The sequence below is a fragment of the Siphateles boraxobius genome, unplaced genomic scaffold (assembly GCF_051911475.1).
Source record: "Siphateles boraxobius isolate OS27281-9 unplaced genomic scaffold, OSU_SipBor_1 222, whole genome shotgun sequence".
NCBI classification, from domain to species: domain Eukaryota; kingdom Metazoa; phylum Chordata; class Actinopteri; order Cypriniformes; family Leuciscidae; genus Siphateles; species Siphateles boraxobius.
This window is the reverse complement of record NW_027508836.1, coordinates 70,405-88,338: the sequence shown is the minus strand read 5'-3', so window position 1 is coordinate 88,338 and position 17,934 is coordinate 70,405. Positions and strand designations below refer to the sequence as shown.

Sequence of the window (17,934 nt, the reverse complement as noted above, 5' to 3'; positions counted from 1 at the left end):
GAGCACTTCACATATAAACCAAAACTCAGCGTATAGGATACTTGCCTCACAGACATGAGAAATAGTTCTATATATGTTCAAAATATGTCTACTTCTAAACGAAACAATTAGAAATAAATAGTTTGATTACCTAATCCATATAGGCGCGCGCGTTCACCACTGCAGGGATGACGAGTCAGCATCGCAAATTCGCGATAATCATCTTTGCAGCCAACACGTTTAGTAAACACTTGTTCATTAATAAACAATTAAAATATCTCCTTGCTATCGTTTCCCGACACATCCATAATCATTAGGCTACTTCTGCCAGTGCTTTGCGTAAGCTTCATGTGTGCTGAGCGCGAGCATATATCCCGCACCCCAGTAGTCTATATTTAATTCAATTCACATTTATTATAGCATTTTTCACAATACATATCGTTTCAAATGAGCTTTACAGAAAATGCATGTGTCTAAATTACAATTTAGAGTGATCTGTTATCAGGGGTGACTGTGTGTAATGCATTTCAATTAATTTTCATTCAGTTTCAGTGTTAAACAATGCATTAAGTTAAGGCAGAAACAATGAGCTCATTGAAGTAAAGAATACATGTTGTTAAATGATTAGGAAACATAGAAAACTTTAGCACTGGTGCTTTTTTACAGACTCAAAATATGAGTGTAAAAAATAAAATAAATTTTTTTAAGGTAATGTTATATGGATAAAATTGGTATCGAAAAAAGTATCGTTCAGGAACGGGTATCGAAGTCAAGGTATCGGTATCGGTATCGAAAATTTTGTTACGATACCCAGCCCTATTTACCGACAAATTGAGGATCCACGTACTTTAGTCACAAGCACTTTTTAATTCTTTTCAATGGTTAAATATTTGCAAAACCCACAGACAAATGTAAAGGTAATGATTTATGAAAGATGAGTTTTCTGCCTGACAATGGACACATTAATCTCTGCCTGACGACAGAATACTTCCTGAATTGAAACAAGCATTTTCCTGAAAGCTGTGTTGTGAAAGCGCGACACAAATAAACTTGAATTTAATTAAAATTGTGCAATATTTTACTCCTAGAATGAGAAGAGCAGTGAAGACGAGGTTGACATCGAGACGCTCGAGGAGAACGATGACAGGATCATCTGCCGCTTGAGAGCGAAGGCGAGACGGTGAGTCCGTTATGATTTTTGTGATCTTCCACATTCTTTCAGCTGGTGTTGCTTACACTGATACTGATCAGCTGGTTTACTCTCTGCAGGAGAACACAGCGAGCAGCTCCACATCAGTGGCTCGTGAGTCTCTTCTCATTTATATATATCCCACAGTTTCCTTTGTTTTGCTCACTGAGTTACAGATGTTTCTGCCAGCTGAAACCTAATATTTCTATATACCTATATAGCTACAATATTGAGATTTTAAGTTAATATTACAATCATTTAATGATACAGGTTCACATTTATGGTCACTTGATAAATAAAAAATAAATATATGTATTTTACATTTTTATGATTTAATTCATTATTAACCGAGCTGACCAAATATCCAATCAGCAAACATTTATATATATATATAATAAAATCCATAATCATTCCATCTCCGTATACTGGTGTGTATAAATATATACTGTACGCATATCCTTAAAAAGGAGGGTGACAGTTAAGGGTTAAAATAAATCTTAAGACAAAGGTGTTAAGATTGTCATGATCTAGTGTGTTTAGGCAAGGCAAGTTTATTTATTGAGCACATTTCACACACTATGGTAGTTCAAGCTACTTTACACAGAAAGAAATTAAAATAATCACAAAATAAAAGCAAGGAATATTAAAACAGTTATAAAAGGAACTAAAAGAGTAAAAAGATGATTCATAGGTAAGCTTCTCATCTGGCAAAACACTGGTGTATCATGTTTTTCACAATTCCCAGTTTTACTCTGAGATTTTCCCATGGTGATTACTCTAGTAAAAAATACAGTAGTTTAGTACAATTAAATATTTGTATCAGTTAAACCTGATTATTTTATTTTCCAGCTAAAGGCTAAATTGTTGGGAAAAGCGTCCCATCATGTAGTGCAGGTGATGTCAGATCTGCCTTTGTACAAGCGCACGTTTCGTCTGAATCAAGCGCTGAGAGAAAGGAAGCGTCAGGTTGAGTTGCATCAGAGTTTGGATTCGTTGAGGAGGACACTGTGTGTTGATGAAGACGACCGCATGAGCACTGAAGACCTGCTCCGTCAGGTGCGTCACACACTAACATGTCTGACGACATCATGAGCAATGCTGGAAATTTAATGGGAAAATATTGTGATCATTATTGATACGTATAACGTTTGACATTCTTCTGCTGTCACCGGTGTATTCGGTCATTACTGATCGCTGCGTGAGTGACATCAGTATTAGCTGTTTCCATCCACCTATTTTTATGTGAATTTTGGGATATCACATAAAAAAACGCTGGACAAATTAGTTTTTGTCTTATATTTATATCATATTATGTTCATATATTAGAATATCACATCAGTAAGAGTGCCGTTTTCCCGTGCACAAGTGTGATATTTATGTAGTTAAATTAAAAATAAATTAACATTGTGAGTTACTTTTTAGACACCATATTGTCAATATTGTTTGTTTTCCCTTTATTTCGCCGACTATAATTTCAAAATGAAACCTTAGCAGAGTCTCGATGCAACAGACACCGATGATTTCTGGACTGAAATCCGCGTTTTGAACGAGTCATTTTAACGATTCAATGAACAATCACTTGTTTCTTTCCCGAATGAATCAGCCGTTTGAACGAATCGGTTGAACGAATGAATGACTCCTCAACTCGCTTATTAACACAGTGACTTGTCGCCGCCTACTGGCGGTTTTAGTTTCATGTTAAAATTAGAAATCATTTCATATTTAAATATTGAATATTGATTTTTAAAAAAACGATCTCATAGCTTTATTTATGCAATTGTAAATGCTTTGTAAATGTACAATTGTAATTGTAAATATTAATGCCTCTTCTGATGCCGCTTCTGTGTCACCTCTGAACTGCAAAGATGGATTTTGATTGAATGATTTAATTTGACTGGTAACAGTGGTACTGTATAATTATTGTGTAACTAAGCATTATTGTATAAATAAGTATAATTACTGTATAATTTAATTTGAATAATTTGAATGTTAGTATTTGACATAAAAGGTGATGCATAACTCTAAATAAGTTTAGAAAATATGTCCATATATAGCTGAAAATGCCCCTGGAAATCAATCTAAGGTGGCAAATATTGCACATTAATTAATCATTTCTGTCACTACTGTGAACTGACCACTGCATAGAATATGAAAAATATGAATATGTTCGTGAGTCTGCTGTCAACAACTGGCCTATACCAGCCTTTGCACCAGCACAAAAACACAATCAGTAAAATATAATCTAATTATTATCAACAAAAGGTTGAAAATATCAAGATATATTTTTGTAAATATTGCACACCCCTAATGTACGGTATTAATTTTGATTTCTTCAGGTCTTAAAAAGCCTTAAATTTGACTTTAAAAAGTGTGCAGGAACCCTGCTTGAACACATGGGATGGAAACGCTGCTTTATTCGCATAATTCATACAATATTACAATCTTGCGCATAATTTAAAATCACAGCTTTGGATGGAAACCTGATAATTGATGTTTTCTTTACTCTGATTCAGGCTTGCCGGGTGGTTGGAGCTCTCGAGGACCACGGCAGGTCTTTGATGGCACAGAAACGGGCCTTGATTCAACAACATTCTCATTATCAGACCCTGATCTCACAGCGCTCTGGTACACAATACAGCAGCACACAGCATCAGACCAGATCACACAGCATCAGACCAGACCAGAAATCAGCATCAGACCAGATCATATACCATCAGAACAGATCACACAGCATCAGACCAGACCAGAAATCAGCATCAGACCAGATCATAGACCATCAGAACAGATCACAGCATCAGACCAGACCGGATATCAGCATCAGATCAGATTTCAGCATCAGAACAGAAATCAGCATCAGACCAGATATCAGCATCAGAACAGATCACAGCATCAGACCAGACCGGATATCAGCATCAGATCAGATTTCAGCATCAGAACAGAAATCAGCATCAGACCAGATTTCAGCATCAGAACAGATCACAGCATCAGACCAGACCGGATATCAGCATCAGATCAGATTTCAGCATCAGACCAGAAATCAGCATCAGACCAGATATCAGCATCAGACCAGATGTCGCATCAGACCGGATATCAGCATCAGAACAGATATCAGCATCAGAACTGAAATCAGCATCAGAACTGAAATTAGCATCAGAAAAAAATAATAGCACCAGAAATCAGCATCAGAACAGATATCAGCATCAGAACTGAAATCAGCATCAGAACTGAAATTAGCATCAGAACAGATATCAGCATCAGACCAGAATACAGAATCAGACCAGGCATTAGCATCAGACAAGATTTCAGCATCAGAACAGATATTAGAACAGATAGCAGCATCAGAACACAAATCAACATTAGAACTGAAATCAGCATCAGAACAGATATCAGACCATGCATCAGCATCAGACCATATATCAGCATCAAAACAGAGCAGCATCAACATTAGAACTGAAATCCGCATCAGAACAGAAATCAGCATCAGAACTGAAATCAGCATCAGAACTGAAATCAGCATCAGAACTGAAATCAGCATCAGAACTGAATCAGCATCAGAACTGGAATCAGTATCAGAACTGGAATCAGCATCAGAACTGAAATTAGCATCAGAACTGAAATCAGCATCAGAACTGGAATCAGCATCAGAACAGAAATCAGCATCTGAACTGAAATCAGCATCAGAACTGAAATCAGCATCAGAACTGAATCAGCATCAGAACTGGAATCAGCATCAGAACTGAAATTAGCATCAGAACTGAAATTAGCATCAGAACAGATTTTAGCATCAGAACAGATATCAGAACAGAAATCAACATCAGAACAGATATCAGCATCAGAACTGAAATCAGCATTAGAACAGAAATTAGCATCAGAACCGATATTAGAGTCAGAACAGATATCAGCATCAGAACTGAAAATCAGCATCAGACCAGGCATCAGATATCTGATATCTATAAATGAGTCTAAACTCTCAATAAGACACCAGAAGGATTAGAGGAGATTGTGTTTTGATCGTGCTAATCAATTAGAGGCCTATGAAATATGATACAGCAGCTCTATAGGGTGAAACTAACACTGTTTCCTGACTCTTTCAGTGGCGGGAACAAAATTACATGTTGAACAGAAATCAGCAGCTCCTTCATCAGAAACGCCTCAGTCAGGTGAGCTCAGATGATCAATCCAGCGTTCTTGTATAAAAATGAATACCTTCTTTAATCTTCATGTGTTTTCAGTAGTGAAGAGACACTCACGCCTGCCCAACATAGTCCTGCAGTCCTTCACCAGTGCTTCACCAGTGCTTCACCAGTGCTTCACCAGTCCTTCACCAGTCCTTCACCAGTCCTAAACCAGTCCTTCACCAGTCCTTCACCAGTGCTTCACCAGTCCTTCACCAGTGCTTCACCAGTCCTTCACCAGTCCTAAACCAGTCCTTCACCAGTCCTTCACCAGTGCTTCACCAGTCCTAAACCAGTCCTTCACCAGTCCTAAACCAGTCCTTCACCAGTCCTAAACCAGTCCTTCACCAGTCCTTCACCAGTGCTTCACCAGTCCTTCACCAGTCCTTCACCAGTCCTAAACCAGTCCTTCACCAGTCCTTCACCAGTGCTTCACCAGTCCTTCACCAGTGCTTCACCAGTCCTTCACCAGTCCTAAACCAGTCCTTCACCAGTGCTTCACCAGTCCTTCACCAGTGCTTCACCAGTCCTAAACCAGTCCTTTACCAGTCCTAAACCAGTCCTTCACCAGTCCTAAACCAGTCCTTCACCAGTCCTTCACCAGTGCTTCACCAGTCCTTCACCAGTCCTTCACCAGTCCTTCACCAGTGCTTCACCAGTCCTTCACCAGTCCTTCACCAGTCCTTCACCAGTCCTAAACCAGTCCTTCACCAGTCCTTCACCAGTCCTTCACCAGTCCTAAACCAGTCCTTCACCAGTCCTTCACCAGTCCTTCACCAGTCCTTCACCAGTGCTTCACCAGTCCTAAACCAGTCCTTCACCAGTCCTTCACCAGTCCTTCACCAGTGCTTCACCAGTCCTAAACCAGTCCTTCACCAGTCCTAAACCAGTCCTTCACCAGTCCTAAACCAGTCCTTCACCAGTCCTTCACCAGTCCTAAACCAGTCCTTCACCAGTCCGTGATTCAGATTCATCCTCATGAATGAGACGTGATCCCAGTTCCTTCACCATAAGAATACCATAGTAAAAACAAAAGTTTTGAAGTCAAAACCAAGGCAAACGTTCTCATGTGATTAATGTCTCCAAATACTTTAATTTTCTCTTAATGATGGGTATAATTTTTTGTTTGTTTTTGTACAGTCTTTGTAAAAAGCAGTTATGTGTAAATATCACTCAGGTTATGACTTGATAATGAGCTCGTTAACCCACATTGGGGAGAGATTTCTGTCTTCTTGTTTAATACTAAACATTTTTGCACAGTCTATGGATTATGCCTTTCTTTTTTTTGTTAAAGCAGATTTATTTTTGTGGTTTATGAATCATGCTTGTGTTGGTGAGGCCTGTGTTCGTTTTCTGTCATTTGTAATCATTAAATTAATCTAAGAGATCTGGGATTGATCAGGCTGGAAATACCTCGTCCAGATTGATCTTCATGCGGTAATCTTGTGAAGTTTTGTTTGTAATTATGCACATTCATCCTCTTTATCATATTGAAATGGCCTCAGGATTGTGTTCATATTATGGCCTTGTGCAAAAATAAAATTTATATCCATAAATGTTTTGGTTGTTTTATTGTTCTGCCTTTATAAATGTAGCAACATTTCAGTTTTTAACGGGAGTTACTTCTCATGCCTGACAGGAAGTGATGCGTGTGAACTGGTTTTTTAAGCTGCTCTTCAAATTATTTCAAATGTACAGTTATGGTACATTAGTGCTTATTCATATTGTTTCTACAAACATTTATGCATGTAATGCATTACTTAAATATAAAAAAATTATAAATTCATTGTATATATTTTATTTTTAAAAATATTAATATTCAGAAATATTAAATATGCATGAAATCCATAGAAAGGCAATTGACAAGGCTTTTTTAACAAAATATGAGCATTTATGATTTACATGCATAAGCATTTTAAATCATTAAATCCATCCATCCTTTAAAAATGATAAAAGTTTTTTTTTTTTTAAAAGCATGAAATCCTTAAAATCAGGCATGTGCACAAAAGGCATTATTTTACACTCACACTCACAGAGATTTACTTGCATATGCATTTTAAAATAGTGTCTTCGAATTTACAGTTATGGCACATTAGTGCTTATTTGTATTGTTTCTATAAATGTTTATGCATGTAGTAATGCATTACATCACACATACAGTAATGCATCCGAAAAACGGATCAATATTTAAAAAAATATCTCAAATATCTTAAGTCATAATAATATGAAAGTCATAAATGTTTTAACATTTCACACTGAGGTATCATCTCTGTTAGGTGCTCATGAATATGTAAACACAGCGAAGCGTCATGCGTCTCGATGGCCAATCAGATCGCAGGACTCGCTGATTAGCGGGCGCGCGCAGGTTCGTGATGAGTGATTCAAACTCAGGACTCGCTTGACTTTGACTTTACTGTAGTATTACTGGAGTTTAACACGAATGCATCACTGTATGATCCGGTCGCTGTGAAGCTGAAAGATATGGAGGCTTTTAGCATCAAGAGTCGCATTAAGAGTCTCCTTCGCTCGCCGTCCGTCAGCCTGAGGAAGAGAAGCAGAGACAGCGCGAGAACGGTAAAGAAAACTCATCAATGTTACAGTTATCAAATCTTTCATCAATGTAACAAACTCTGAATGATACATATAACAAACTGCAGCTTCTGTTTTGATGAGTTTGATTATTGTTGCATTTATTTGTAGCAATTATAAAAGTTTCATCACTGCAACAAACACCAACGGAAAGATTAAATAAACCGCGACTGATGATTCTGTATCATTTGATCGATATTGTTGATTGTCTTTCTCTGATTCGTTTAATTGCTGATTAGTTTGTCTTTTCATTTGTTGTGTTTCATTTATCACTGATGATGATGATGATGATGATGTTTTCAGAACAGGAGCAAAAGGGCAAATGATTGAGTTTCTGAGAGTCGATGATATTGATAATCCTTAAACTCATCAGCGCGTTCCCGCGATGCTCGTGAATCTGTGGAGAGAAACATTCAAGCTAAATATTATAAGCGCCGAATATTTACCACAGTTAATTGACATGCGTGGAAATATTTATAATCTTGTTTAATGTAAATGTGTGTGTGTTTAAACTCGTCCTTCCCTCGCGGCTCAACAAGCCCTACAATTATACTTACTCTTTTTTTTCTTTTCTTTTTTTTCAGAAAGCTTATTTTATTTCATTTTGATAATATTTTTAATGCAATTTTTTTGGGAGATTTTTAAAAATGTATTTAACTTTAAATTACTAGATTTGTTCAATAAATAATACATAACTAATAATTTATGCACATTTCTCAATTTTTTTTAAACTTAAATTCAAAATAACACAATTTCATGCATAACCTCTAAACATCTTACATTGAGTGTCTTTGTCGACCTCTTGTGGAATAATAATAATATATTTATTTACTTAGTTTGACATTAATAAAAACATTCCTGTAAATGTACCAGAATTAGCCAAAGTCTATTTTTCATCCGTAGTTCCTGGACAAGATGTTACAAGTCAACCTAATTAAAAAAATTTTGGATTAAGAATATATAATGGAAAATGTAATAATTACAAAATACAATAAAAATCTATTTAGACAATTTTGGATCAATTAAAAACAATGCAGCAAATAATAGGATGCCTATCAGATTCTAATGTTTAATTGTACTGATTAACCAATTCTTCAATTGAACCCTAAATAAAGCATATGTGTCTAGATCTCGTATAGCTGTCGGAATAATATTGCATTCTTGTACAAGCAGACTGACTAAATGTACTTGGTGTAAGTGCTATGATACAGTCTCGTCTTGTAAAGCCATAATCAGTTGTTCTAATACAAGTATAAATCAAGCACATTTGCATACTTAATCATATTTTCCCAACTTCCCAAATTCTATTTTTCCAGTATTGGACAATGATGAGAATGTACCGATTTCTTATCGAAGACCTTAAGTGTGTGTTTGTATAAGGAGTCACTGAACTCGCCTGAGACCATGTGGTTAAACAGAAAGTCATGTGAGAAATAACCATAGAGTACATAAACATGACATGTGATCTTCAGTAAGCTTAAAATGAAAGAGATTATACTTAACCTGCTTACAAACCTTTTTACACGAGCTTTAAATGTAAGTTTAGAATCAGTCAGTATTCCCAGATGTGTATATAGTGGCATCCTCTGACGCGTGAACATCAGGCTCTTTACTAGCACTGTGAGACACAGGAAAACACACATACTGTTTTGGACACGTTTAGTTGCAAGCAATTCTCTTTTAGCCACGCCGACACGTCAACCCTAGAATTCGTAAGTTTATTTGCAACTTGTGTCAGACTATTACCATGTATATAAATCACTGTATCGTCTGCATACATTTGTATATTAGCACCAGTTGATATACCCAAATCCTTCGATAGCTGAGTGTGTATGATCGATATGACTCAATCCAGTTAATTGTATGTGATGAGGAATTAAAACAAGCTAATTTAGACATAAGAATTGCATGATTAACGGTGTCAAAGGCTTTCTTTAAACCAACTACACCACCTCTATCTAAGAGACTTTTCATATTCTATATAGAAAACAGCGGTTTCCGTTGAGTATTTTGCTCTAGAACCGAACTGCACTGAATGCCATGGAAATGAACTACTACTCGGGTAACTGCTAATCTGTTCTGCAACTAGTTTCTCCATTTTCGAAACGCTGGGTAATATACTAATCGGCCTATAATTACCAATAGAAAGGGGATCTCTGCTTTTGAAGATTGGAACCACAATCGCTGACTTCCAAACACTTGGGGATTTTCCCTGAGAAATTGACAGATTAATAACTTTACTAATAGGTTTAAATAGGGTCAAACTGGATTCTTTGAGCATAACAACATCATACCATATTTATCGTTTGCTCTAGATGATTTAAGAGATCTAATTGTTCTCACTAACTGGCCTTATTGTAAACGCAGCTCCACTGTTGTGGCGGGACAGGCGTTAGCAAACGCGGGCGCGAAACAACTACTAATAGTTTCTACGGAATCAACAAAATGATGATTATAAATCTCGACCATCTCAACTGGATTTTTTTACTGATTTCCCGTTTATTTTAAGTTCTAGAATTTTCTTATCTTCATTTTGTTGGCCTGTTAATTTTTTAATTTAATATGATGATATTTCATGACTCTAGATGGGTTATATCTCTATATGGAGTAGATGAGCTGTTCCGCTGGGTCCTAAAGTCAGTTCCTTCAGTGTGCGTTCAGATACACATCTACACATTATAAAATAATTTTTTGCAAAAGTTTTAGCATTTTTAGGTTTTTCTATGTGTACTGAAGCATTCCCCGCATCCCATTCATTCCTAACGGTGTCAGGGAAGGATTTGTTACTTTTTCTTTCTTCTTTTTTTTTTAAACCACAAATCTCCTATCCTGGCTAACGTCAGACCGAGTCTCGTCTGGGAACCACATGTTCATTTTCTCGTATTTGAGGCGTGGTTTACGAATGCCCAGAGTAGTGCTGCGCGGTTTGACCAAAAATTTATATACGTTTTTTTTCAAAATGATGCCGGATTTCCGGTTTATGACGGGGTTTTTTTCAAGCATAATCAGGTGTTCAAAGCATTTTCTACTGGTTGAGAGAGGAATTACTGCAGTAAATTGACTTAGGGATGGTCTATTTTACTGTCATTAGTGAATATTGTAGAATAGAATAGAGCCCAGTATGACCTAAAATTGTTATTTCTTAACGTTCTTATAACCAGGAAGTAACGTTAATACAACGTTTATATAACGGGAGAATTGTACGTTCTAATGACGTTTGAATGATGTTCTTATAACCAAGCAAGAACGTTAATACAACGTTTATATAACAGGAGAATTGAACGTTCTTATAACGTTTTGAATAAAGTTCTTATAACCAAGAAATAACGTTAATACAACGTCTAAAAAACTGGACATTTTGAATGTTCCTAGAACATTCTGAAATAACGTTCAAGTTTTTATAACTTAATGGGAACGTTATGAAAACGTTCTTATAACCTAAAACTGTTAGCTGGGGAAGAGGAGAGATCCGCGATTGCACTGAACACGTTTTAAGTGCAGGATTCTCTGAGCGAACAGAGAAAATAGACCTATTTTAACAAGAGCCGCGTGTATCTGAGAGCGCGGCACATTATATTCCGCGCGCGAGCAGAGAGATTCGCGCTCGCGCATTATATTAATGTACTTTCGCGCGCTACAATAATGCGTTCCGCATCCATCGTCCACGTACCGTAACAGACACTGCTGTTTGTTTACTCTCACTCGTCGCTGCTTAGAAGTGCAACAATGTAAAGGGTCCGTCTGAAACAGTGTCGCGCAGCGTAACGTTCGTTCCGAACGCTGTGTAATTAAATACACCGGTATGGCGTTTTATTCAAAATCAATATCGTGACGAAAATATAAACCGGTTTTCGGTTTGAACCGGTTTACCGCCCAGAGCGTTTATTGGGTGCTACGAATGTGTGTCGCATAGACGCCGTCATCGTCTGTCTGCTCCTCCCCGTTCTGTGATTGGTCCCTCGCTGAGGAGAACATCTGGTCCAGGGATCCAGACTGTCTAGCAGTGTGAATAACATCACAGCATTGGGGAACCCAGGCTACAAAACTCCTCGAATCCGGAGTACATTTTGTGTGTGTGTGTGTGTGTGTATTCGTGGTTCAAGTGCAACTAAAGTCCTGGGTTCTTGACCCCTCTGATGAACACTCAATTTTATTATATTTTTTAAAATAACTGAGGGAAGGATGAGGTTAATAAGTGTTTTGTGTGTGTAATACAGTGATCTTCACTTTACTCCCTGTGTTTGTTGATTGTGTAGTAGTTGATGTAGGAACGTGTGTTTATCAGGTGACGTTAGAGAAGGTTCTGGGCATCACGACTGCAGGGAACAGCGGCTTAACATGCCATCCGTCTTCAGGAACCGTTGCTTATCCAGCTGGGTGAGATACTGGACACACACACGCACGCACACACACACACGCACGCACACGTGCACACACACATACGCGCAACACCTTCATTAGGGGGAACGGCCTGTTTACTGTGACGGGAGTGAATACACAGTCTGTTCATCGCTGCTGAACATGATCTTCCTCAGTGTTATTGTCTTGTTTTACAGCATAACTATAAAAACATTCTTTAATCAACATACATTTACTGAAGAACCAAGATATTAAGTGTTGCTTTCTGAAAAAATCATCAATGAAATTATGAAAAAAACAACAACATCAAAATGAAGTAAGTTTGTGCTTAAAACGAGAACAAATATCTGCCAATTGAGTCAGAAATATAACCTTTGGAGTTTTTCCCCTTTAAAGTCCTTGTAATCCATCATTTTATCGCTTGAAACTCATCTTTGATCACCAAAATTACATATTTTAAAAAAATTCTTCATGCCTTAAAATAAATAAAGGCATGTAATGTAACTCAACACTCTTGCCTAATTTAGTATGCGCTGTTCTATGAATATGCAAATGAGCCCTGTCTCCACTCACTCCCTCACTCAGAGATCCACTGGTTGACGATCACACGTTGATCTGATTGGTTACAAGGTAGTTTGTGACGTCAGAAACACCAGCGATTTCAAAGCGTGTTTTTGAGACTGTCTTTGGTTCACTGCAGTTTTAAGCAGAAAACACTCAGCAATGCTGTCGACTTATGAATTTACACATGGTTTGTCTTAAAGCGTATTAAAAACACCACATAGACACATAAACAACATTAAACGCTGGATTTTCACCACAGGGGGACTTTAAATTTATTTTTCTGACCACATTGGCAGATATTTGTTCTTATATTAAACTCAAACTCACTTCATTTTTGTCAGAAGAAAGAGTTAATATCTTTCAGTCTTCATGTGTGAGCCTCTTCTAGTGTTTTATTGGTTTGTTGATAAGTTTAATGGAAAGCCGATCTCCAGGCTCTTTCCCAATATTATTCCAGCGATTAACCAGCTTTTACTGAAAACACAGAGATTAGTTAAAGCTTTAGGCCTGTAAATGGACTTGTGATTGAACGCAGTGTTGTTTCTGTGTGTTTCATTCAGGTGCGTCGTTGTGTTACTGAACCCGGCCAAAAACACACAGCAGCATCTCGTCAGCTCATCCAGGTGAACACAACCTCACAAGCCATTCACAAACACATTCACTCCCATGATGCCTTGATGTTGTTTCAGGCTCTACTAGAACAGGTTTTCCTGCTTGAATGTTGATTATTAGAGATGCACCGATTACAATTTTCTAGGCCGATTCCGATTTCCGATTTTTTGATCTGCCGATACCGATTTTTTCTAACCACTTTACAGCAAACACAAATATTTATTTTCTATCTTTTCTTTAATAGAACATTTTACATAGAACATTTTTTTAACAAATTAAATAAAATAAAACTATATAAATTATTACTCCTGGTGTGAGAAATTCACACATATCTAAGTGCAGTGTTATGGTTTGGAAGAACCATTTTCATTTCCATATATTCAACTAAGAAAAAAGTGATATATTTACTTATTTACGAAACTAAACTTCTGTATGAAAACAGGTAATGGCAATAAAATAATATATAAATAGCAAATAAAAATAAAATAAATATAGCCTTGCAGTATAAAGATCTTTCTCAAAACACACACACACACAGCCTATTGCAATCACTTGTACATCAATGGCAAGTTTTATTTCGCAAACAGTTCTTCTCTCGTCTGCCACATGTCCAGCCAGGCTAAACAATCACTTTAATTGAGCAGCGCAGCAAAAATAGACTGCGGCGAAACCCCGCTTCCCTGCTACTCACGCGACGCCCCTGCTCGACGCTCACGCGACGCTCCTGCTCGACGCTCGCGCGACGCTCCTGCTCGACGCTCGCGCGATACTCCTGCTCGACGCTCACGCGACGCTCCTGCTCGACGCTCCTGCTCGACGCTCGCGCGCCGCTCCTGCTCGACGCTCGCGCGCCGCTCCTGCTCGCCGCTCGCGCGTCGCTCCTGCTCGACGCTCCCGCGACGCTCCTGCTCGACGCTCACGCGACGCTCCTGCTCGACGCTCACGCGACGCTCCTGCTCGACGCTCACGCGCTGCTCCTGCTCGACTCCTGCTCGACGCTCACGCGACGCTCCTGCTCGACGCTCACGCGCTGCTCCTGCTCGCCGCTCACGCGACGCTCCTGCTCGACGCTCACGCGACGCTCCTGCTCGACGCTCACGCGACGCTCCTGCTCGACGCTCACGCGCTGCTCCTGCTCGACGCTCACGCGCTGCTCCTGCTCGACTCCTGCTCGACGCTCACGCGACGCTCCTGCTCGACGCTCACGCGCTGCTCCTGCTCGACGCTCAACCGCTGCTCCTGCTCGACGCTCACGCGCTGCTCCTGCTCGACGCTCAACCGCTGCTCCTGCTCGACGCTCACGCGACGCTCCTGCTCGACGCTCACGCGCTGCTCCTGCTCGCCGCTCACGCGCTGCTCCTGCTCGACGCTCACGCGCTGCTCCTGCTCGACGCTCACGCGCTGCTCCTGCTCGACGCTCACGCGACGCTCCTGCTCGACGCTCACGCGCTGCTCCTGCTCGACTCCTGCTCGACGCTCACGCGCTGCTCCTGCTCGCCGCTCACGCGACGCTCCTGCTCGCCGCTCGCGCGCCGCTCCTGCTCGACGCTCACGCGACGCTCCTGCTCGACGCTCACGCGATGCTCCTGCTCGACGCTCACGCGCTGCTCCTGCTCGACGCTCACGCGACGCTCCTGCTCGACGCTCACGCGCTGCTCCTGCTCGACGCTCACGCGACGCTCCTGCTCGACGCTCACGCGCTGCTCCTGCTCGCCGCTCACGCGACGCTCCTGCTCGCCGCTCACGCGACGCTCCTGCTCGACGCTCACGCGACGCTCCTGCTCGACGCTCACGCGACGCTCCTGCTCGACGCTCACGCGCTGCTCCTGCTCGACTCCTGCTCGACGCTCACGCGCTGCTCCTGCTCGACTCCTGCTCGACGCTCACGCGACGCTCCTGCTCGACGCTCACGCGCTGCTCCTGCTCGACGCTCACGCGCTGCTCCTGCTCGACGCTCACGCGACGCTCCTGCTCGACGCTCACGCGCTGCTCCTGCTCGACTCCTGCTCGACGCTCACGCGCTGCTCCTGCTCGACTCCTGCTCGACGCTCACGCGCTGCGCGACGTTCCTGCTCTCTATTTGTGTATTTGTGTCTTGCTCTAGATGCAGTCATATTCAAATGCATTTCACAGATCCGTCAGAATGTCACAAATCCCACAATATCCAAACAAACCATTATTGGATCTTGGTTAAATAATTAGATTGTTTTTTAATGAGGCGGATGTTTTAAGCTTTGAAACTTCCAGAAAGTTTTAATGGTACAAAAACATCTTATACTTTGTCAAAAGATCAAGACAAATGTGATTTCTCATGTCATGAAATCTTTAAACTAGGCCACAGTGCGTGACAGTGAAGTTATTTATATTGTTACAAAAAAAATGTATTTCAAATAAATGCTGTTCTTTTGAAGTTTCTATTTATCAATGAATTTCTGAAAAAAGGTATCAATTTCCACAAACTAGTATACAATTGTTTTCAACAGTGATAATAAGAAATGTTTCTTGCAGCAAATTATTTTAAAATATATCAAAATTGAAAACTGATGTTTTAAGTTGTAATAATATTTCACAATATTCCAATTTTGACAGTTTTTTTTTTTGATCCGATAAACGCAGTCTTAGTGAGCATAAGAGACTTCTTTGGTGTTGTCTGGTTATCTTGATAAATATTACAACACAGGCTTGCACAGCAATCAAACTCTTGCTCAGTAAAGGACAAATGTGTAATTTCTGTCACTATCTGGTTCCCAGAAGATCTTTTGTGCACCACAGGTTGAGCTGGAAAGTGCCACAAGCTACAATGTTTACCCTTTTTAAATAGCTTACAAATACATTTGAAATAATTTACTTATGTAGTTGTCTCTGCAAGTTAAAGTGTGATTAAAGCATTTTAACATGGAAAAAAAGAAAAACGATATGGGTGTTTTGATTTGGTTATCTTTTGACTTGTAACCTTGCTTTTTTCAGTTTGTTGTTGTCAGGTAACCTGACTTGATCCGCGTCTCGGGCCTGTTTGCCAGTGACATTGCAGATCGTCTTTGTCTACAAAATCCTTTGGTTATTTGCAACACCTTAAAATCCCAGATAGGTCCGAACTTGTTTATTCTACTACCGTTCAGAGATAACAACAATGGGTGACCTAGTAAACCTTGCCGTGTCGGACCCATGAAACTCTTATGGGACAGAAAATCCACCTCGCTGTCACCTTGTGCAATTATCTGAGGTCTGCAGTTCAGGGCTCGCTGAAGCAAATAATCTCATACACTCCAATTAATCTCGGTGTGAATCGGCCATAATTCACGAGGTTTCCTACATGTGCGTTCTGTGTGCACGTGTGATGCTGATTTTGCGCGATGTTAATCATGCAGCGCCCGAGTGCATTTGACCGGCAAAAAAAAATCGGCATATGTCAGACTGACCGGCCGGTCACCGATCATGGCCGATCACGTGAAAATCGGCCGATTCTGATCACCAGCCGATCAATCGGTGCATCTCTATTATTTTCCTCATATTCTCCATTGTTGCGGCTCCTCTCTTCCCAGTCTGTCAGTAACGCTCCGTTTACCTCCTGTCTCTATGAAGCCCCTCCTCCTGAAAAGCAAACTGTGCTCTGATTGGTCGGCTGGTGCAGTGTGTTCTGATTGGTCGAGCGCTTTGAGTGTGTTTGGGAAATGCCCCGCCCCTTACCATAACCGCCAGTTTAACACACTACTAACTAACTCAACCAGGCCCCGCCCCTTTATACTGCGTATTAATTATTATAATGAGGAATATTGTGACGTGTTCGTTCCCGGAAAAAACAATGGAGTCGTTTCAGGAGTTCAGAAACACTGACACTGTTAAAGAGAAGAACTCACTTTCTCATGATCAAACCTCAACATTACACACTAAACACTGATGCATATCCTTTTTAATATGTGAATATTGTCTCATATTCAGGAAAGCTGTCAGCACACTGTCCTTCTCGTCGGATGGCAGGTTTCTCGTCACTGGAGAGGTGAGAGACTCAATCAATCACACGCTTAGTTCTCAGTGGCTGCGTTTACATGCACAACTTCTGTTTCTGAATGTAGTGTTTACATGAACGCTGAACATGTGATCGGGTTGATGTGTGTGTTTATATGTCACAAGCTTCTGATCTGAATATATTTTTTGACATGCACGAATATACAGAGTTTCCCGATGTTTGCGCATAATAACTATTCTCCTACATTACTTCTTTATTTGTTTTAAACAGCAGACTTAATATTTATTAATTTCTGGTCATAATTAGGAGATAATGAGCGTCTGAGCCGTTGTGCCGCTGCTTATATTGATCACACAGTAAAAATGGCCAAAAGCAGTCGTGTGTGTGTGTGTGTGTGTGTGTGTGTGTGTGAAGCGAGCACTGGTGGCGTCGTCCTGCTCCACTTCACACACGCAGAGAAAGCAGGATTATAGGAGGACGAGACACTCGTTTATACCACA

The 17,934-nt window shown here is 40.1% G+C and overlaps 2 protein-coding genes across 5 annotated transcripts in view; both read left to right on the top strand.

Moving 5' to 3' along the window:
• Positions 1-6,899, top strand: part of mgab (MAX dimerization protein MGA b) — a 52,149-nt gene extending 45,250 nt beyond the window's left edge. For 2 of the 4 annotated variants that reach the window (XM_077240219.1, XM_077240218.1), the window contains exons 16-21: positions 1,068-1,159; positions 1,249-1,282; positions 2,018-2,224; positions 3,682-3,793; positions 5,263-5,328; positions 5,404-6,133. In XM_077240219.1, coding sequence (XP_077096334.1) covers positions 1,068-1,159; positions 1,249-1,282; positions 2,018-2,224; positions 3,682-3,793; positions 5,263-5,328; positions 5,404-5,513 — 621 coding nt within the window. In that variant the 3' untranslated portion in view covers positions 5,514-6,133. Of the gene's footprint in view, positions 1-1,067; positions 1,160-1,248; positions 1,283-2,017; positions 2,225-3,681; positions 3,794-5,262; positions 5,329-5,400; positions 6,134-6,212; positions 6,237-6,302 lie in introns of those variants that run through there. The other 2 variants (XM_077240221.1, XM_077240220.1) reach the window with 2 other exon arrangements.
• Positions 6,900-7,740: 841 nt separating this feature from the next.
• Positions 7,741-17,934, top strand: part of LOC143747481 (mitogen-activated protein kinase-binding protein 1-like) — a 50,463-nt gene continuing 40,269 nt past the window's right edge. The window contains exons 1-4 of the mRNA XM_077240272.1: positions 7,741-7,917; positions 12,218-12,309; positions 13,416-13,478; positions 17,407-17,464. Coding sequence (XP_077096387.1) covers positions 7,825-7,917; positions 12,218-12,309; positions 13,416-13,478; positions 17,407-17,464 — 306 coding nt within the window. The 5' untranslated portion in view covers positions 7,741-7,824. The remainder of the gene's footprint in view (positions 7,918-12,217; positions 12,310-13,415; positions 13,479-17,406; positions 17,465-17,934) is intronic.